The 17,816-nt window shown below is 43.6% G+C and overlaps 1 protein-coding gene across 7 annotated transcripts in view; it reads left to right on the top strand.

Annotated features, from left to right (window-relative positions):
* The window catches only part of DGKD (diacylglycerol kinase delta), a 110,325-nt gene that overhangs the window by 16,178 nt on the left and 76,331 nt on the right, over positions 1-17,816 (top strand). For all 7 annotated transcript variants that reach the window (XM_060151815.1, XM_060151814.1, XM_060151812.1 and 4 more), the window contains exons 2-3: positions 14,546-14,656; positions 16,209-16,289. In XM_060151815.1, the coding sequence (XP_060007798.1) occupies positions 14,546-14,656; positions 16,209-16,289 (192 nt within the window). The remainder of the gene's footprint in view (positions 1-14,545; positions 14,657-16,208; positions 16,290-17,816) is intronic.

Here is a 17,816-nt window from a genome sequence, read left to right as displayed (position 1 = left end):
TAGTGCGAGGTTTTGGGTCACCTGCCACCCATTTCTGGCTGGCTCTGTTCTTCTGCATCTGAAGGTGAGGGTGCCTGGTTTGTGGTGGTTTTCCTGGGCCTGGCTCCTCAGGCTCCAGGATGAGCAGTGCTTTGTCCTTGGGGTAAGATGGAAGAGGGTCACCCTTCCATCACCACTTTCACTTCCAGAACTTCTTTATCCCCCACATTGAAACCCCTTCCGCATTAGGAAGTCATTCCCCACTCCCTCTTCTTCCTCAGCCCCTGGCAGCCACTACCCTGCTTTCCATCTCTGTGGGTTTGCCTGTTCTGGATATTTCACGTAAATGGAATCATAAAATATGTGTGTGGCCTTTTGTGTCTGGCATCTTTCCCTTAGCATAATGTTTCAGGGTTCATCCATGTTGTAGCGTGTGTCAGTACTTCATTCCTTTTTATGGCTGAGTAACATTCATTGTATGAAATAATACTCCATTTGTTTTATCTGTTTATCTGTTGATGTATATTTGAATTGCTTCTACCCTTTGGCTACTGTGAGTAGAGCTGCTAGGAATACTGTTTGAATGTCTGTCTTCAGTTCTTTTGGGTGTATACCTAGGGAGTGGAATTGCTGGGTAATTATGTGTTCGTCTTAGTTAGGAATTTCCAAACTTTTTCACAATGGCTGCAGCATTGTACATTTCCAACAGCAATGTTTGAGGGTTCCAATTTCTTCACGCTTGTCAACACTTGTTATTTTCTGCCCTTTCTTCCTTCCCTTCTCTCTCTCTCTTTTTTTTTTTTTTTTTATTACAGACATCCTGAAGGGTGTGAAGTGGTATCTCATGGTATTGATTTGCATTTCCTTAATGACTAATGGTGTTGAGCATCTTTTCATGTGCTTATTGGCCATTTATATATCTTATTTGGAGAAATGTCTATTCCAGTCCTTTGCCCATTTTAAAATTGGGTTATTTTGTTGTTGTTGAGTTGTAAGAGTTCTTTATATATTTTGGATAATAGACAGTTATCAGATATATGATTTGCAGATATTTTCTCCCTTTCTGTGGGTTGTCTTTTCACTCTATTAATTTTTTAAAAATTTTATTGAAGTATAGTTGATTTATAATGTTGTGTTAGTTTCTGGTGTAAAGCAAAGTGATTCATACACACACACACACACACACACACACACACACTCACTTTTTCAGATTCTTTTCCATTATAGGTTATTACAAGGTATTGAATATAGTTCCCTGTGCTATGCAGTAGGTCCTTGTTGTTTATCTGTTATATATATAGCAGTGTGTATCTGTTAATCCCAAGCTCCTAATTCCCTCCTCCCTTCCCCTTTGGTAACCATAAGTTTGTTGTCTGTTTCTGTTTTGTAAATAAGTTCATTTGTGTCATTTTTTTAGATTCCACATATAAATTATATCGTATGATATTGGTCTTTCTCTCTCTGGCTTACTTCACTTAGTATGATACTCTCTAGGTCCACCCCTGTTGCTGCCAATGACATTATTTCATTCTTTTTTTATGGCTGAGTAATATTCCAGTGTGTTTGTGTGTGTGTGTGTGTGTGTGTGTGTGTGTATGTATATACCACATCTTTTTTTTTCTTTTTTCATTTATTTATTTTGAATCCCTGAAGACTACAAATCATATTGACCGCATTGAATTTCAGTGGAATTCGCCCTGACCTTCAAGAGTAGGCCTTTCAAAGTTATAATTTTAAAGAGAGAAAAAAATATAGTGAAAGTATTTTTTTTATTTTATTTATTTTTTTAAATAGCAGGTTCTTATTATCCATTTTATCCATTTACCTGCTGATGGACACTTAGGTTGCTTCCATGTCTTGGCTATTGTAAATGGTGCTGCTGTGAACATTGGGGTGCATTATCTTTTCGAATTAGAGTTTTCTCTGGTTATTTGCCCAGGAGTGGGATTGCTGAATCATATGGTAACTCTATTTTCAGTTTTTTAAGGAACCTCCATACTGTTCTCCATAGTGGCTGCACCAATTTGCATTCCCACCAACAGTGTAGGAGCGTTCCCTTTTCTGCACACCCTCTCCAGCATTTATTATTTGTAGACCTTTTAATGATGGCCATTCTGATTGGTGTGAGGTGGTACCTCATTATAGCTTTGATTTGCATTTCTTTAATAATTAGCGATGTTTTATTTTATTTTACTTTTTATTTTTTTCCTTGGTCACACCATGCAGCTTGTGGGATCTTAGTTCCCCAACCAGGGATTGAACCTGGGCCCTCAGCAATGAAAGCATGGAGTCCAAACTACTGGACCACTAGGGAATTCCTAGTAATTAGCAATGTTGAGCATCTTTTCATGTGCCTGTTGGCCATCTGTATGTCTTCTTTGGAGAAATGTCTACTTAGGTCTTCTGCCCACTTTTTGATTGGGTTGTTTGTTTTTCTGATATTGAACTGTATGAGCTGTTTGTATATTTTGGAAATTAAGCCCTTTTTGGTCACACTGTTTTCAAATATTTTCTCCCATTCTGTAGGTCATCTTTTTGTTTTCTTTATGGTTTTGTTTGCTGTGCAAAAGTTTGTAAGTTTGATTGGGTCCCATTCATTTATTTTTGCTTTTATTTCTTTTGCCTTGGGAGACTGACCTAAGAAGACATTGCTATGATTTATGTCAGAGAATGTTTTACCTGTGTTCTCTTCTAGGAGTTTTATGTTCTCTTCTAGGAGTTTTATGGTGTCATGTCTTACATTTAAGTCTTCAAGCCATTTTGAGTTTATTTTTGTGTATGGTGTGAGGGAGTGTTCTAACTTCGTTGATTTACATGCAGCTGTCTAGCTTTCCCAACACCACTTGGTGAAGAGACTGTCTTTTCTCCATGGTATATTCTTGCCTCCTTTATTGAAGATTAATTGACTGTAAGTGTGTGAGTTTATTTCTGGGCTCTCTGTTCTGTTCCATTGATCCATATGTCTGTTTTTGTGCCAGTACCATGCTGTTTTGATTAATGTAGGTTTGTAGTATTGTCGGAAGTCTGGGAGGGTTATGCCTCCAGCTTTGTTCTTTTTCCTTATGATAGCTTTGGCAATTCTGGGTCTTTTGTGGTTCCACATACATTTTATGATTATTTGTTATAGTTCTGTGAAAAATGTCACAGGTAATTTGATAGGGCTAACATGAAATCTGTAGATTGCTTTCGGTAGTGTGGCTGTTTTAACAATATTAATTTTTCCAATCCATGAGCATGGGATACCTTTCCATTTCTTTGAATCATCTTCAGTTTCCTTTATCAGTGTTTTATAGTTCTCAGCATATGTGTCTTTCACCTCCTTAGTGAGGTTTATTCCTAAGTATTTTATTTATTTATTTTTTGATGTGATTTTAAAAAGGATTTTTTTTTTTTACTTTCTCTTTCTGATATTTCATTATTAGTGTAAAGAAATGCAGCTGATTTCTGTGTGTTAATTTTGTATACTGCTGCCTTGCTGAATTCATTTAATCAGTTCTAATAGTTTCTGTGTGGTGTCTTTAGGATTTTCTATATGTAGTATCAGGTCATCTGCAAATGATGACAGTTTTACCTCTTCCCTTCCAATTAGATACCTTTTATTTCTTTTTCTTATCTGATTGCTGTGGCTAGGACTTCCAGTACTATGTTCAATAGAAGTGGTGGGAAGACTCAGTTTTTCACCATTGAGTACTGTGTTGGCTGTGGGTTTGTTGTAAATGGCTTTTATTATGTTGAGATATGTTCCCTCTATGCCCACTTTGGTGAGAATTTTTTTTTATCATGAATGGATGTTGAATTTTATCACATGCTTTTTCTGCATCTGTTGAGATGATCATGTGGGTTTTGTCTTTTCCTTTGTTGATGTAGTGTATCACATTGACTGATATGTGTATATTGAACCATCCTTGTGAACCTGGGATGAATCCAGCTTGATCAGGATGTAGGATCCTTTTTATGTGTTGTTGGATTCAGTTGCTAATATTTTGTTGAGGATTTTGTCATTTCACTCTTGATGGTGTCCTTTTATGCATAAAAGTTTAATTTTGATGGTCTAGTTTATTTTTTCTTATTTTGCTGGTGCTTTTGGTATCATATTTAAGAAACCATTGCCAAATCCAAGGTCAAGAATACGTACGCCTAAGTTTTCTCCTAGAAATTTTATAGTTTTAGCTATTATGTTTAGTCTTTGATCCATTTTGAGTTAATTTTTCCATATGGTGTGAGGTAGGGGTCCACCTTCATTCTTTTGCATGTGAGTATCCAGTTGTCCCAGCACCGCTGGTTGAAGAGGGCCTCTTTTTTTCAACTGGATTCTGCTTCTGAAGCTCTGTACCTTCTAATACATAAAACTAGCTAATGAACTTTTTAGGATTGGTTGGTAGTCTTGACCATTTTTTTAAAAAAATTATTGTTTATTTATTTGTTTTGGCTGTGCTGGATCTTTGTGTGGCATGCGGGGTCTTTTAGTTGTGGCATGCGGGATCTTTTAGTTGTGGCATGCGGACTCTTAGTTGCGGCATGCATGTGGGATCTGGTTCCCCAACTAGGGATCGAATCCAGGCCCCCTGCATTGGGAGCGCAGAGTGTTACGCACTGGACCACCAGGGAAGTCCCAGCCATTTTGGATTGGTCTCAGTAAAGTGGTTCTTAGTAGAATTATTGTTATGGATGATTATAATACATTTACACATTTAAAGGGTTTAAAAGGAAATATCAGAATTTTTACTGCCATAGAACTCTTCTCCATTTCACGTTTGAGAGTGAATTCAGTTCTTTCTGTGGTTTGGGAAGATGTGAAATAAATACTCACCTCCTTAAATCCAATCCCATTTGATAGTTTTTGTATTTGAACTCTTTGATAAAGATGGACTAGTACTCAGAAGCGAGTGAAAAGGAAGTCTGGGAAATTGTTCTTTATCGCCATTCTCTCTGTGGTGGCTCAAAGTTTTCACGTACTTTAAGAGGACCCAGGTTTGTCAAGACTGAGGTGTGAGTCTAATCGTTTAAGTGGTTTTTTACAGTCTACTTGTAATATGTTCTGTGTGTCTTTTTGTATTTAACCAGTATTGTGTATGAGCTGGGATTTTGCTGTTTATAGGAACCTTGTAGCTGCTTTGCCCCCTGGCAGCACATATGGGTATAACCACTTGGGGAAGCGATTTGGTGACACAGTGAAAAACTCCAAGAAACTGCAAACTCTTGCCCCAGTAATTCCACTGGTGGAACCCTACCTTGAAGAACTAATCTTAAATATGAAAAAGCATCATGGGCAACATGTTTATTGCACCATTAAATATAAAAAGTTGCAAACCCGTAAACACTTCAGGTTAACAACTCAGTGAGTTAATGACATTAGCTGACACCTGTTTGGTGCTGGTCCTACACTGAGTACCGTGCGTGGGTGGTCTTACGAACTTCACGACTGCATGAAGGTTGCCGTGGAGGGGCTGAGGCACCCAGCAGCACGAGGCCACACAGCCAGGAAGTGGCAGAGCAAGGAGCTACCCTTGGCCTCATCAGCCATTCAGGTGATGAAGGAAAACAGTACTTTGGACAGTACTTTGTGATGTCGGGAAATCAGAGCAGCAGTGTGTATAGACGTTCAGCTGTGTGCCAAGGAGGTGAGAGTTTCCAAACTGATGTCAGGGATCGTGCTGGTGGTGCAGTTGGGATTATTTTTATTTCTTTTCTGCATTTTCTAAAATGAGCATTATTATTTTATACTAAAGAAAACAAAAAAGCATAACATGTTACCCTTCAATTGAAGATTCCTTACAGTAAGAGCGTCCGTCTTGCCACGGATGCTGTGTGTTAGTAGAAGATGGAGATGAGTCTGCCCTCAGTTGCTTCTCTGGAATGTCCTAAGACACAGCTGAACAGTTTGAACTGTTGGGTCAAACAGATTACATTTAAGGAGCCAGATTTGTGAAAACATAGGATTTAAATTTCATAGTGTCCTAATAAATGTGTATATTATGTGGAACATTTTAGTTATGTTCCCATTTGTTTAAACTTTTAATTCCTGTGTTGAAAATAAATCCAAACTTATGTAAGCAGAGAGTTCAAGGTCTTGGTGTAAATGAGGTACAGTTTAGCTTGGTTGAGACAGTTTGATATATGAAGCACTCAGTTTCTTAGATTTGTTCATAATTATGTCAGCGTCCTTAAGCATCTAAATAAATGAAGTAGAAGTAGGCTGTAGAGAAACAAAACATAAAATAAAAGCAGATCTGGTCCCAATGTATCGTTTGGAAAAGCAGGTTATTAAATAATCTGTATATTATATAACCCCACTTTTCTGTTTTATTTATATACTGAAAACACACTGGAAGGATATGATCTCAGGATGTTAGTGTCAGGTGTTAGCAGTGGCTGGACTCTTGAGTGTTCTCAAGTAAAGAAAAAGTAACCTCCAGGAAGCCCGTCAGCCCCGAGTTGGGCTGTGTAACGCTAGACTTTATTTCCACCTAATGTCTGAAAATGGGTGAGGGAACAGCGGGTTGAGCGTGTGCCCAGGGAAGAGGAATTTGAGTAATGATGGTTAAGGTACTGTCTTACATTTGTGTCTAAGCCCTTTGCAGTGTCTAAGCTGTTTTCTCAGGCATTTTCCGCTCTGTATAGCACCTTCTGGCGGGGATTGAATGATCAGGAAACTGCGGTAAGGCAGTGGCTGGCTTTAGCCTAAGAGGTAGCAGCTTCAGGCCTTGCGTTCAAGCCTCTGTTGTGTTTTGTTCACATCTGAGTTTCCAGAGCACCCTGTCTGTACCCCTGTAATGGAAATTTCCAAACATACACAAAAGTAGGGAGAGGAGTTTAATTAATCACCAGTCCAAACAGTTGTCAGCCTTGCACCTTTTTTGTGTCATCTATCCCCAGCCCTGAGCCCTGCTTTTTTCTGAGTATTTAAAAAGCAAATTCTAAGGGTCCCTTTTACTTTGTAAAAGTATCCCTCTACCAGCATGCAGTTTCCTTAAGGGTCAAGGGTCCTGTCTTTTTCATCATCATATTCCTAGCAGTGCTTGCACTAAGTGTTCAGTAAATATTTGTTGGAACAAAGTGTGCATTTCATTCCACAGGTCCGTGGGGAGATTGATTTTACTGTCTAGGCTCACAGAGGCCGGGTGAGTCTTTGGTGCCTTAACTGAGCCTCCGCGTGTGTTCAGAGGCCAACCTTGTGGGTAGGGGAGATGGCTGTGCCTTGAGACATGCACGTCTGTCCATGTGCTCACCCTGGAAGAGTGGGTTCCTTTCACTCAATATGGAAGTGTGGAGAGAGTTGGAATCAGACACACCTGGGTTTGAAGCCCCATCTCTGACCCTTCTCTGCAGACATAGGTCCTCTCTGGACCTCAGTTTCTTTGTAAGTGAAAGGGTGTAGTAACTCTTCACAGGGTGGTGAAGACTGGATGAAATACTGATGAGAACTAAGTTCCTGGCACAGAGCAGGCACGGCACGGGTACCGACGCCGTCTTCTCCTTGCCTGTCTCTGTGAAGTGGGAATGTTGGCAGTGCCCCCCTTAGGAGGTGGTTGTGCGGATGAAGTGGGGCCGGCCTTGGAAAGCCGTGGGGGTGGGCCAGTGTTAGTGCCCCTAGGTGCTGCTGCCCTGCAGGGGCTGCCCTCCTGTGCAAGTCCTTTTTAAGATGATGTACCTTCCTCCCCTGTCTGCTCTGCTCTGTCCTTCTCTTTCCCCATAGGTAACCATTTTTATTATTTTATTATTTTGGTTTATTCTTTCATTGTTTCTGTTTGAAAATTTAAAAATAATATATGCACCTATTTGCTTTTAATTTTATTTCTGTCTATACACACACACACAAATATCCTTTTTACGCAAAAGGTAGCATACTCCTTACATGTTCTGAACCTTTCTTTTTTTCACTTAATATAATCTGGAGATCATTCCATAGCTGTATAAAGATCTTCCTCATTCCTTTTACAATGGTGTAGTATTCTGTTTCCTGAATGTACCATAGTTTATTCAACCATTTGGATTATTTTCAGTCTTTTGCTATAATATTTTGTAGCAAATATCCTTGCACAAACCTCATTTTATATTTTTACTAGAGTGTCTGTGGGATAGTTTCCTTGGAGTGGGCTTACTGGATCAGAGGGTAGATGCACGTCTGATTTGCTGGGTTTTGCCAGATTCTGGTCCTCAAGGTTTACCTCATCCTGCAGTCGGACCAGCCTGTTTCTTCACAGTCTCGCCCAGAGTGTGTTGGCTTTTTTTGTTGTTGTCAATCTGATAGTGAGAATAGTAGTTTAGTTTAGTTTCAATTTGTTTTTCTCTCATTATGAGCTAGGTCGAGCATCTTTTCATGTATTTAAGGGCCATTTAAATTTATTTTTTGTGAAATGTACTATTTTAATTTTTTTGTGAAATGGTTGTTCATATTTTTTGCCCATTTTTCTATCAGGTTGTTAGTTCTCAATTTTTTTTTTTTTTTTTTTTTTTGCGTTATGTGGGCCTCTCACTGTCGTGGCCTCTCTCGTTGCGGAGCACAGGCTCCGGACATGCTGGCTCAGCAGCCATGGCTTATGGGCCTAGCCGCTCTGCGGCATGTGGGATCTTCCTGGGCCAGGGCACGAACCCGTGTCCCCTGCATCGGCAGGTGGACTCTCAACCACTGCGCCACCAGGGAAGCCCAGTTCTCAATTTTTAAGAACCTTTTTATAGATTAGGGATATTAGCCCTTTATGATATTTTGCAGAAAGTTTCCTCAGAATTCTCAGTGCTGGGCACTGGGTAATTAAGATGAATAAGATCAATAAGACAGCCATAGCCCTTGGGCCTCTCTTGATCTGGCGAGGGACACAGCCTCATGATGGAGGGTCATAGACTTGCCAACAGATAATTTTGGCCTGACTAGGTTCTAGGTTTGAATTTCAGGTCTTCCGTTTACTAGCTATGTGGCCTTGAGTGAGTTACTTAATTCTTCTGACTCTCAGTTTCCTAGTCTATAAAATGGGAATATTACTACATGCCTCCAAAGTCGGCGTGAGGATTAAAAGGTGAAAATGGCTTGTATGTTATGTGGTAGATACGGTGGGCACTCACTTAGTAAGAGTTTAAAATAATCTATTGGTCTTGGGTATGCTGTACATGCCTGTGTTTTGTGAGCAAATTATTTTCTGGTTGTTTCCTGTTTATTTATTACGGTATTCCTAAACCTTAGAAGGAGGTTTGAGATAAGAGTAAGGAGGCCTGACATTTCTTTTGTGGTCTGTTGTTAGCTGTTTAACCTTGGACAAATTACTCAGTGACCAGTTTTCTTATTTGTCACTCAGAGTATTAGTGTCTGTCTCATAGACCATAAGTGTTTGTTCTCTTAAGAAGGCAAATAGATATAAAAATGCTCATGAAAATTTCAAGTGATGTGCAAATTTAAAGTAACACTTTTTTAAGTTTATTTTTGCTGCGTTGGGTCTTTGTTGCTGCATGAGGGCTTTCTCTAGTTCTGGCGAGTGGGGGGCTACTCTTCGTTGCGGTGCGCTGGCTTCACATCGTGGTGGCTTCTCTTGTTGCAGAGCACGGGTTCTAGGTTCGCGGGCTTCGGTAGCTGTGGCACACGGGCTTCAGTAGTTGCAGCATGTGGGCTCTAGAGCGCAGGCTCAGTAGTTGTGGCGCACGGGCTTAGCTGCTCCGTGGCATGTGGGATCTTCCAGGACCAGGGCTTGAACCCGTGTCCCCTGCATTGGCAGGTGGATTCTTAACCACAGCGCCACCAGGGAAGCCCCTCTCTTCTGTTTCTTTATAAGGTGTCTGATGGCCAGAGTTTCTCAGTGGGAATAAAGTTGGTTTCAGCAATCTTATAGTTTATGTTTAGTATTTTTAAAATCCTATTTAAGAAATTTTTTCCAGTTCTAAGGTCATAAAGAAATTATCCTATATTGTCTACTGAAGCTTTTAAAGTTTCTCCTTTTGCACTGAATCTGTAGGCCACCTGGAAGTGATTCCTGTGTGGTGTGTGAGGTACGGGACCAATGCACCTTTCCCCTTAGATGACCTGATGTCTCAGCTCCACTGACTAGTCCCTCTCTCCCCCAGCCTGCTGTCACACATCACGCTTTCAAACCTGTGAGCATCTGTTTCTGGGCTTGGATCCCCAAGTTCTACTTCTAGTACTTTGCTCTAAGGAGTAGCTCAGGACATGTGGGGATATTCCATTATAGCACTAATCTTTGAAGCATTGTTGATAATATTGAGCAGGAAGCGTTCTAAATGTTCCAGCAGTGGGAGTGTGTTGAATGATACACGCACATCACTACAGTGAAATACTCTGTAGCAGACAAAAATATATTTACTAATATGGAAGGCTGTTGACAACACATTAGGACAGAAGGAATAGGAAGTTCATGTACAGTATAATTCCAAGTTCATAAAAAGTTAAGAAACATGCAAATTAAAAAAACAACCTACCATCTTTGCTTCCTCCTCCCATCCGGGTCACATTCATTGCCCTTTGATCTGGCTTTGCCCTGGGTCAGGTCGAGAGTCTGCTCCGGCGGCAGGTCCTCAGTGACTCCTCACGGACCTCTCGTCTGGCTTCTCCTGGGCCCCACTGATGACCTCACCCGTGCACTCGACCTCAGCCCTTAGCAGATGTCATCCACGATGACTTCTCGGTGCTTTCTCATCTGCTCCCCTGGTTTTGTGCCACTTCCTTCTTGTCTTCCGTTTTGGACTCCCACCTCCTCTCTGCACCTGATGTTCGTGTCCTGGGGTTCCCAGTTCCTTGAGCCTCTTCTCATTCCATTCCTTCCCCATAAGGGACTTCATTGAGGTGTCTCCCCCTTAAACTTTATCTTGTGCCCCAACCGCATTATCTGCTGCTGGCCCTCCACTCAGCTCCCCCAGGCGTCTCCGGCGTCCTGAGTCAGCACGTCTAAAACGAAGGCCACATCCTCCCCCAGGAGACCCCTTGGGATCATCCCCTTCACCCCGTCTATGGTTTGTCTTCTTTTAAATGCTCTCATGCCTGTGACTGTGCCTCATCCTCCCAGGTGCTCCTGTCGGTTGCCGTCTTATAAGAGTTTCTGGAGTGTTCTGCCTGCCTCCTCATTTCATCCCCACTCCCTCTTCTCCACATTGTGGCCAAAATCATCTTTCTTTTTTTTTTTTTTTTTTCAAAATCATCTTTCTTAAGTAAAATGTACATCCTGAGATACCGCCCCCTGATTTGGGGGCCCTGTGACTGGGAGGTCTGGCTGTCAGTGATCTGGGCCCTTTGCCCACCTTCCCAGCCCTCTTGGGCTCTGCCTGCAGCCTGTAGGAGGCTGTGGACCTCTCTGCCTGGCCTGCTCAGACCCCTGCTCATCTTCTAAGACCTGTTCTGGGAAGCCTTCCCTTGTGGGGGAATTGTTCCCTCCCTGGCGTCCTGTGTCCTCTGTCCTCCTCTGGTCTGAGCTGTCCCTGGAGCCCTCTGAGCCACTGCTGCTGCCTGTCTGGGGAGGGCACAAAGGGAGGGTGAGAGCAGGAGCTCCCACTGCCTTTGCAGAGAGGGGTCATCCTCCCCCGTGACTGGTGAACAGGGCCCCAACAAGGCAGGCCTGACCTCGGCTTCTCTGCCCACTGGTTTGCAGGCTTTGGAAGGGCCTTTCCGGAGCTGCCTTACTCCGTTCTTTGCTCCTGAGCAGGATGACTAGGATGCGAGCTTCGCCTGTGGCAGGTGCCTGGGCCGCCTCACCTGTGGCTTGGGCGTGTCTCTGTCAGTCAGTGGGCGGCTTTGGCTCAGGCTGAATACCCTGCCGTCTTCCATCCCGCAGCCCAGCTTGGGATTTGCATCCTCTCCGTTTGGAGGGGGGCCACATGCTCCACTTCCCACTTACTTGCCGCTCGGATTCTCAGTGCCTGTGTGTGTTGCAAATCTGTCCTTTGTCCCTGATGGTAATGAAGGTGCCCCGGATGGCTTGAAGGACAGAGTTGGCCGTGTTGTTTGTGCAAAGAACTTGACAAAATGATTCTAAGAGCCTGGCTGACCAGCATAAGCGACCAGCCCCTCTTGGGTCTGGGTTTGGGCTTCTGGTTCTCTGCTCCGGTGGGCGTGAGGAGGAGCCCTGCCAGCTGAGCAGTTTCCTGTGGGTGCTGCTTACAGGCTGCCAAATGCAAAGCACAGCAGATTAGTCAGGGGTGTTCTTTTCTTGACCACTTTTAGTGCATTGCTTTTGACTGAGTGTTAAAAATATTCTGCAGCATATCTATAGTCTTCCACTAGCAGTGAATAGGAGAAGAAATGCAGTTTCTGAGAAAGCTTCAAAGAAATACTGGTCTTTATCTTTTCCCCAGCCTTTTCCGCTGAAACCCACCAGAGTCTTTTTCTGAGCACTGTTGTTCTATAAATAGAACAACAGCTCTCCTTGGGTAGCCCAAGATCGCAGCTCTCATCCGCTCTCTGAAAGATTTGTGTGTGTGTGTGTCTGTGTGTGTGTGTGTGTGTGTGTGTGAGTGGATTTTGGTTTAATTCTGCTTTTCTTTTATGTGTGACATGTGTAGCGGGAGATGCAAGAAAAATAGTCTAGCATTTATCCTTTAAAGATAACTTCTTATAACTTTTCTGGGTCTGGGCTTGTTGGTTTTGGTGCCTTTTTTTTCCTATTTTCCTTTAATTTGCATTTGGGAAAGAGGTGGAAGTGATGACTTCTTCTGCAGAGGTAAGGAAGACGTTTGGGGGTGAGGAGAGGTGACTTGGTCTGTGAGCGGGTCCTGCGGGGTCCAGAGGAAAGGCTCTCCTGGAGAGCTGAGCAGGCGTCTTATGTGTGCTCCGTTGGGCAGTCAGCTGTCCTGTCTTTGAAGAGCACATTGAAATAGCATCACCATGTGCACTTGGGTCTGAAAAGAATCTTAGGAAACAACCTAGCAGTCCTTCTGTATTACAGGAGCTCCTGGGACCAGAGGTTGGGACTTTCTCTCTGCCTTGGATCGGCACATATCTCTTACCTTGATCTTGGGTGATGTGTTCCTCTCTCCTTAATTACCTGGAAGAACAGTGGGTGGCCTCCTCAGAAGTAAAGGTGAAGGTGCATGCCACAGAATGAGTAGGGCGGTTCCTCACTAGTCCGTCTGTCCGTCCCGTCCCCCCCCCCCCCCCCCCCGCCCCCGGCCAGAGTTGATTCTCTAGGGAATTGGAAATGGTTGCTCTTTGTGCTGCTGGGCCAGCCCCGACTGCGCAAATTCCATCAGACCCAGCATGGGGTCGCAAGCTGGTGTGTGCAGCCCACTGTGCCCAGGAAGCTCCAAGAGGACGTTGTGTGGCAGGGATAAGGGGAGGAGCAGTGCTGCCGGCCTCCCAGGACACCTGGAGCGTGGGCTGTCACGGGGGGGGTCCTGGTGCACAGCCAGATGCTGGTGGTGTGTGTAGGGGGTTGTCTTCAGCATTCTTCTACGGGGGGTATCAGTGCATCGCAGGTTCCACTCCTGCGGAGGGACCAGGCAGCACAGACTTCTGCTCTTGCCTCTGACACATTGGGGTGACATAGGGTTTCTGTGTCTTGTTTCATCGTATGTCGTCTTAAGTGGCCACAGACGCCCAAGTGCTTTGTACAGCTACTTAAAAAGTTACCTAAAGTGCAGAGCTGTAGGGGATTGGGTAATTAAACAAAAGCTTCTCTGGACCCATGTTCTTGTCCTTGAACAGAACTTTATACATTCTGCCTCCATCGCATGGTGGGCCTCCGTGTAGAATGGACATTTGTTGAGGTGTGTGCAGATGCTGGAAGCCAGGCACTTGTTTCAGGGCACCTTGTTTATTAGTTTTGACTGTGTTAGTGGCTCTGCGTAGTTCAACGCATCTAACAATCAGGTAGGTCCTTGAACTTTTAACTTGTAAGTGGTGTGTAGGGCTCCCTACTCCCGTTTGGTAAGTGCCCGGGAAGCAGCCTCAGGAGAAGCCATGCCCCCATTCTTGGCTTTAATTGAGCTGAGCTGAGTGGACTGCTGTTCACCTCGTGATTGTCTTTGAACTCCTGCTTGGTGGTGGTTGGTCAGATTTTGGGGGTGGAGGAGTTTTAGTGACTTTGGCAGTGGCTCTTCTCTGTGTTACAGTGTGGGTAGATGCACATGCCCAGCCTGTGAACAGGGGTGAGGGCCCAAGGGGGCAGGCCTGGAACTGCACTGAACCCCATAGCAACCTACATCGACAGTTTTGGCAACAGGATCCTGAGAAATGGCAGGAGGCCAGAGAACACGGAGACGGGGCCAAGAATAGCTGAAAAATACCAAATGCTGAAGTTGGAGAGAGCACTGGCCCGGGGCCACTAATGGTGGTCCTGCGCCCCGCTTCTGCTAACCATCCCCCCCCGCCCCGGGGGCATATGCAGGGCACACCTTGGGCCTCTGACACACTCCCATGCCCCTCCCCCCGCCACTGTGGCACACCATCGCCCCCTGGAGAATTGTGTCACCCTCCCCTGGCTGTGTGCTCAACCTGTCCATAGGTCAGGGTTTGGGGAGTGTGAAATAGTTCTGTTAGGCCATCAGCCCATTAGAGACACAAATGCACTGGAGTCAGTGGACAAGCGCATGGCACCGCGAAAACATGCTCATGAATCCGTTTCTGTGCTTTCAGACCGTCATCAAAGAGGGGATGCTGACCAAACAGAACAATTCATTCCAACGATCAAAAAGGAGATACTTTAAGCTTCGAGGGCGAACGCTGTACTATGCAAAAACTGCCAAGGTGAGATGCAGAGGAGGAAACTTAACGAGAGAAAACTATCTGAGGAGCTGCAGGGAGAGACTGGGTTCTGTGTCCTCATCTTGGGAAAAACCTTCGATTCTAGATCTGTTATTTTGAGCAAGTTTTGTAATACTCAAGGGTGCTGGGTTTTATTTGTCTCAAGCATGTTTTATTTCTTATGAACTGATTTTTTATTTCTTATGAATTGATTTTTTTTATTCCTTTTCTTTTTCTTTAATGTCATGTGTAACCAATGGGGAAAGGAGAAAAGGTCACAGAAGTAACCACATTACCATTAGATATCTTTTTTTCCAGAAAAATCGGGGGTAACTGGCTTAAAAATCTCTTATTACAGCCTAAGTATCTTTTTCTTAAAAACACTTTAGTAAGGTATAATTGGCCTACAAAAAGCTGTACAGATACTTACTGTATACAACTTGATGAGTTTGGAGTTGAGTGTATGTACCTGTGAATCTAACTAAAAGTATTTTTAAAGTGTGTTGGGCTTTTTGGTGTGTGAATAGAAATTGCCTCTGGCTTTCTAGCCATGATCCTTCTTCCCATGTGCCATCTGTGTAAGATTTAAAGCTAGAATCACCAGGCAGATGCCAGTGACAGAGGAGGAGCCACTGAGAGTCCCTGAGTCACTGCCCAGTTTAGACGATTGTGGTGTCACACACTTCAAACACTAGCGTATCTGCAAACCTAGTTTTTGGTGTTCTGAATACCAGTCTTTTTGTATCAGTATTGCAGTCAATACTAATATTTCGGCATTAAAAATAATCTGGAATCTGAATAATTTACATTTTGAGATGTATCCCTAGTGAGTTAGTGCATTAAAATTTGAAATTGAACAGAGTAACTTGTTTAGATAGGGTTCTGACCACATCCTTCATTAAAAAAAGACAAACCCTTACAGTTATTTTAGTTGGAGGGGTGGGGGAGTTACTTAAAAGACTGAATCTCTTTTCTAGCTTATTAGCGTTTCCTCCAGGGGTTTCTGATGGAGTCCTCCTCCTAGAGGGGACGGAAAGGTAAACAGGAGGTGAGGGCTATGAACGGGGGGATTTGGGAGAGAGAGGAGAGGAAAATGGGGAGGAGGAGGGCGTCTCAGACCTGGTTCCCAGCCCTTCTTCTGGAGGCTGTCTCTCTCTCCAGGACTAGATTCACTCTGCTCTGCTCCCTTGTTTTCTTTCATGGCTGGGTCCCTTCTATTTAGGTCAGTCTCTCTTCCCCTAGAATTGTTTATTTTAGCCGGGACCTCTCCCCCCAGATGTGCGAGGTGGAGAAACTAAAGTCGGAAGGACAGAGGACCTTCCGTCGGGAACCTGCCCTCTCAGGTGGACTCGTGTGAGGATATATTTTTGGTTCCATTAATGCAATCACTGGGGAACTCCCTGGACTAAAAAAAAGTCTTGAGCTATACCTGTGAGCTCGGTGCTTTGTCAGAAGCAGGTAGGGTGAACTCACTCAGCGTTCATTTAGTTCTCAAGTGCTTGCCTGGGGTCGAGGCACCTTACCCCCACTGACTGCAGTCCCTGTGTCTTTCCAGTCGATCATATTTGATGAGGTGGACCTGACAGACGCCAGCGTGGCTGAATCCAGCACTAAAAATGTCAACAACAGCTTTACGGTAAGTCTTTGGACGCACACCTTTCTTGATTCTTCACCACATTTGGTTTTCCTGTTTAATTTGAACAAATGTGTGTGAGCAGTTCAGATTTTTCATCCTTTGCTCTCTGATTGGAACAATTCGTGGTAAATTTTGAATTTAAGGTTCAAAATAATGCTGTGGTTGGAGAATAACTGAGAATTTTGCACATTAAGCACAAAAGAACAAGAGGGACCAAAGGAATTTTTAAAACATGTTGTAGTTTACATTTACAGTTTTGCACAGAGGTTTGTTTTTCATGATTGTTATAGAAAATTTGGAAAATACAGAAAATGTTGAAGCAATTAAAAAACAGCCATCAGGGGACTTCCCTGGTGGCGCAGGGGTTGGGAATCCGCCTGCCAATGCAGGGGACACGGGTTTGATCCCTGGTCCGGGAGGATCCCACATGCCGCGGAGCAACTAAGCTTGTGCAACACAACTACTGAGCCTGCACTCTAGAGCCCGCGAGCCACAACTGCTGAGGCCTGCGTGCTTAGAGCCCATGCTCTGCAACAAGAGAAGCCACCGCAGTGAGAAGCCCACACACTGCAACGAAGAGTAGCCCCTGCTCACTGCAACTAGAGAAAGCCTGCGCAGCAACGAAGACGCGATGCCGCCAAAACTAAATTAATTAAATAAATAAATAAATTTATATTTTAAAAAAGCAGCCATCATTCAGCCACCTCAAAACATAGAATGTTGATATTTTTCTTTTTAAAACTCCTCCCCCCACCACATTTATAGAAATTATGTTGTACTTTCTGCAAAAGTTCTAAATGCGTAAAATCGTGTGACCTCAGTACCCAGAGGTAGCCAGCTGCTCACTTTAGAGTGATTATCTTTATGTCTAAATATCTATGTCTTTACCCACATATAACATGAGATCGTAGTGATCCTTTTGTTTTACATGTTTAGTTTTATTTTTTTCTCTTGACAGTTTATGGTGGACATTTCCCCATGTTGATTGATCTAAGTGTTCATCACATTTTTTAATAGGTGTACAGCATTTCTTGTATGACTTTACAGTTTTGGCTTCGGGGGCTGACTTTAGAACCTGATGTGTAAGGTATGACTCTAATAGCAGGAATGGAATATTTTAAAATATTTTTCATTGTGTTATTAAGTGAGCTTATCTAGAAATACAGTATGTTCCCTACCTTTTTTCAATTCTTTTATAACTCAGTCAAGGTGGGTAATTTTCTGCATTTTTTTTTTTTTTTTTTTTGCGGTACGCGGGCCTCTCACTGTTGTGGCCTCTCCCGTTGCGGAGCACAGGCTCCGGACGCGCAGGCTCAGCGGCCATGGCTCACGGGCCTAGCCGCTCTGCGGCACGTGGGATCCTCCCGGACCGGGGCACGAACCCGTGTCCCCTGCATCGGCAGGCGGACTCTCAACCACTGCGCCACCAGGGAAGCCCTCTTCATGTTTAGGATCTAAACATTTTGGGTTAGTATTAGTTTTAGCTACTTTCAGGGTTTTTTAAACTTGTTTATTTATGGATCGATT

The sequence above is a fragment of the Lagenorhynchus albirostris genome, chromosome 6 (assembly GCF_949774975.1).
Source record: "Lagenorhynchus albirostris chromosome 6, mLagAlb1.1, whole genome shotgun sequence".
Classification (NCBI taxonomy): Eukaryota; Metazoa; Chordata; class Mammalia; order Artiodactyla; family Delphinidae; genus Lagenorhynchus; species Lagenorhynchus albirostris.
The sequence above is the reverse complement of the archived record's forward strand: the minus strand, read 5'-3'. Positions and strand labels throughout refer to the sequence as shown.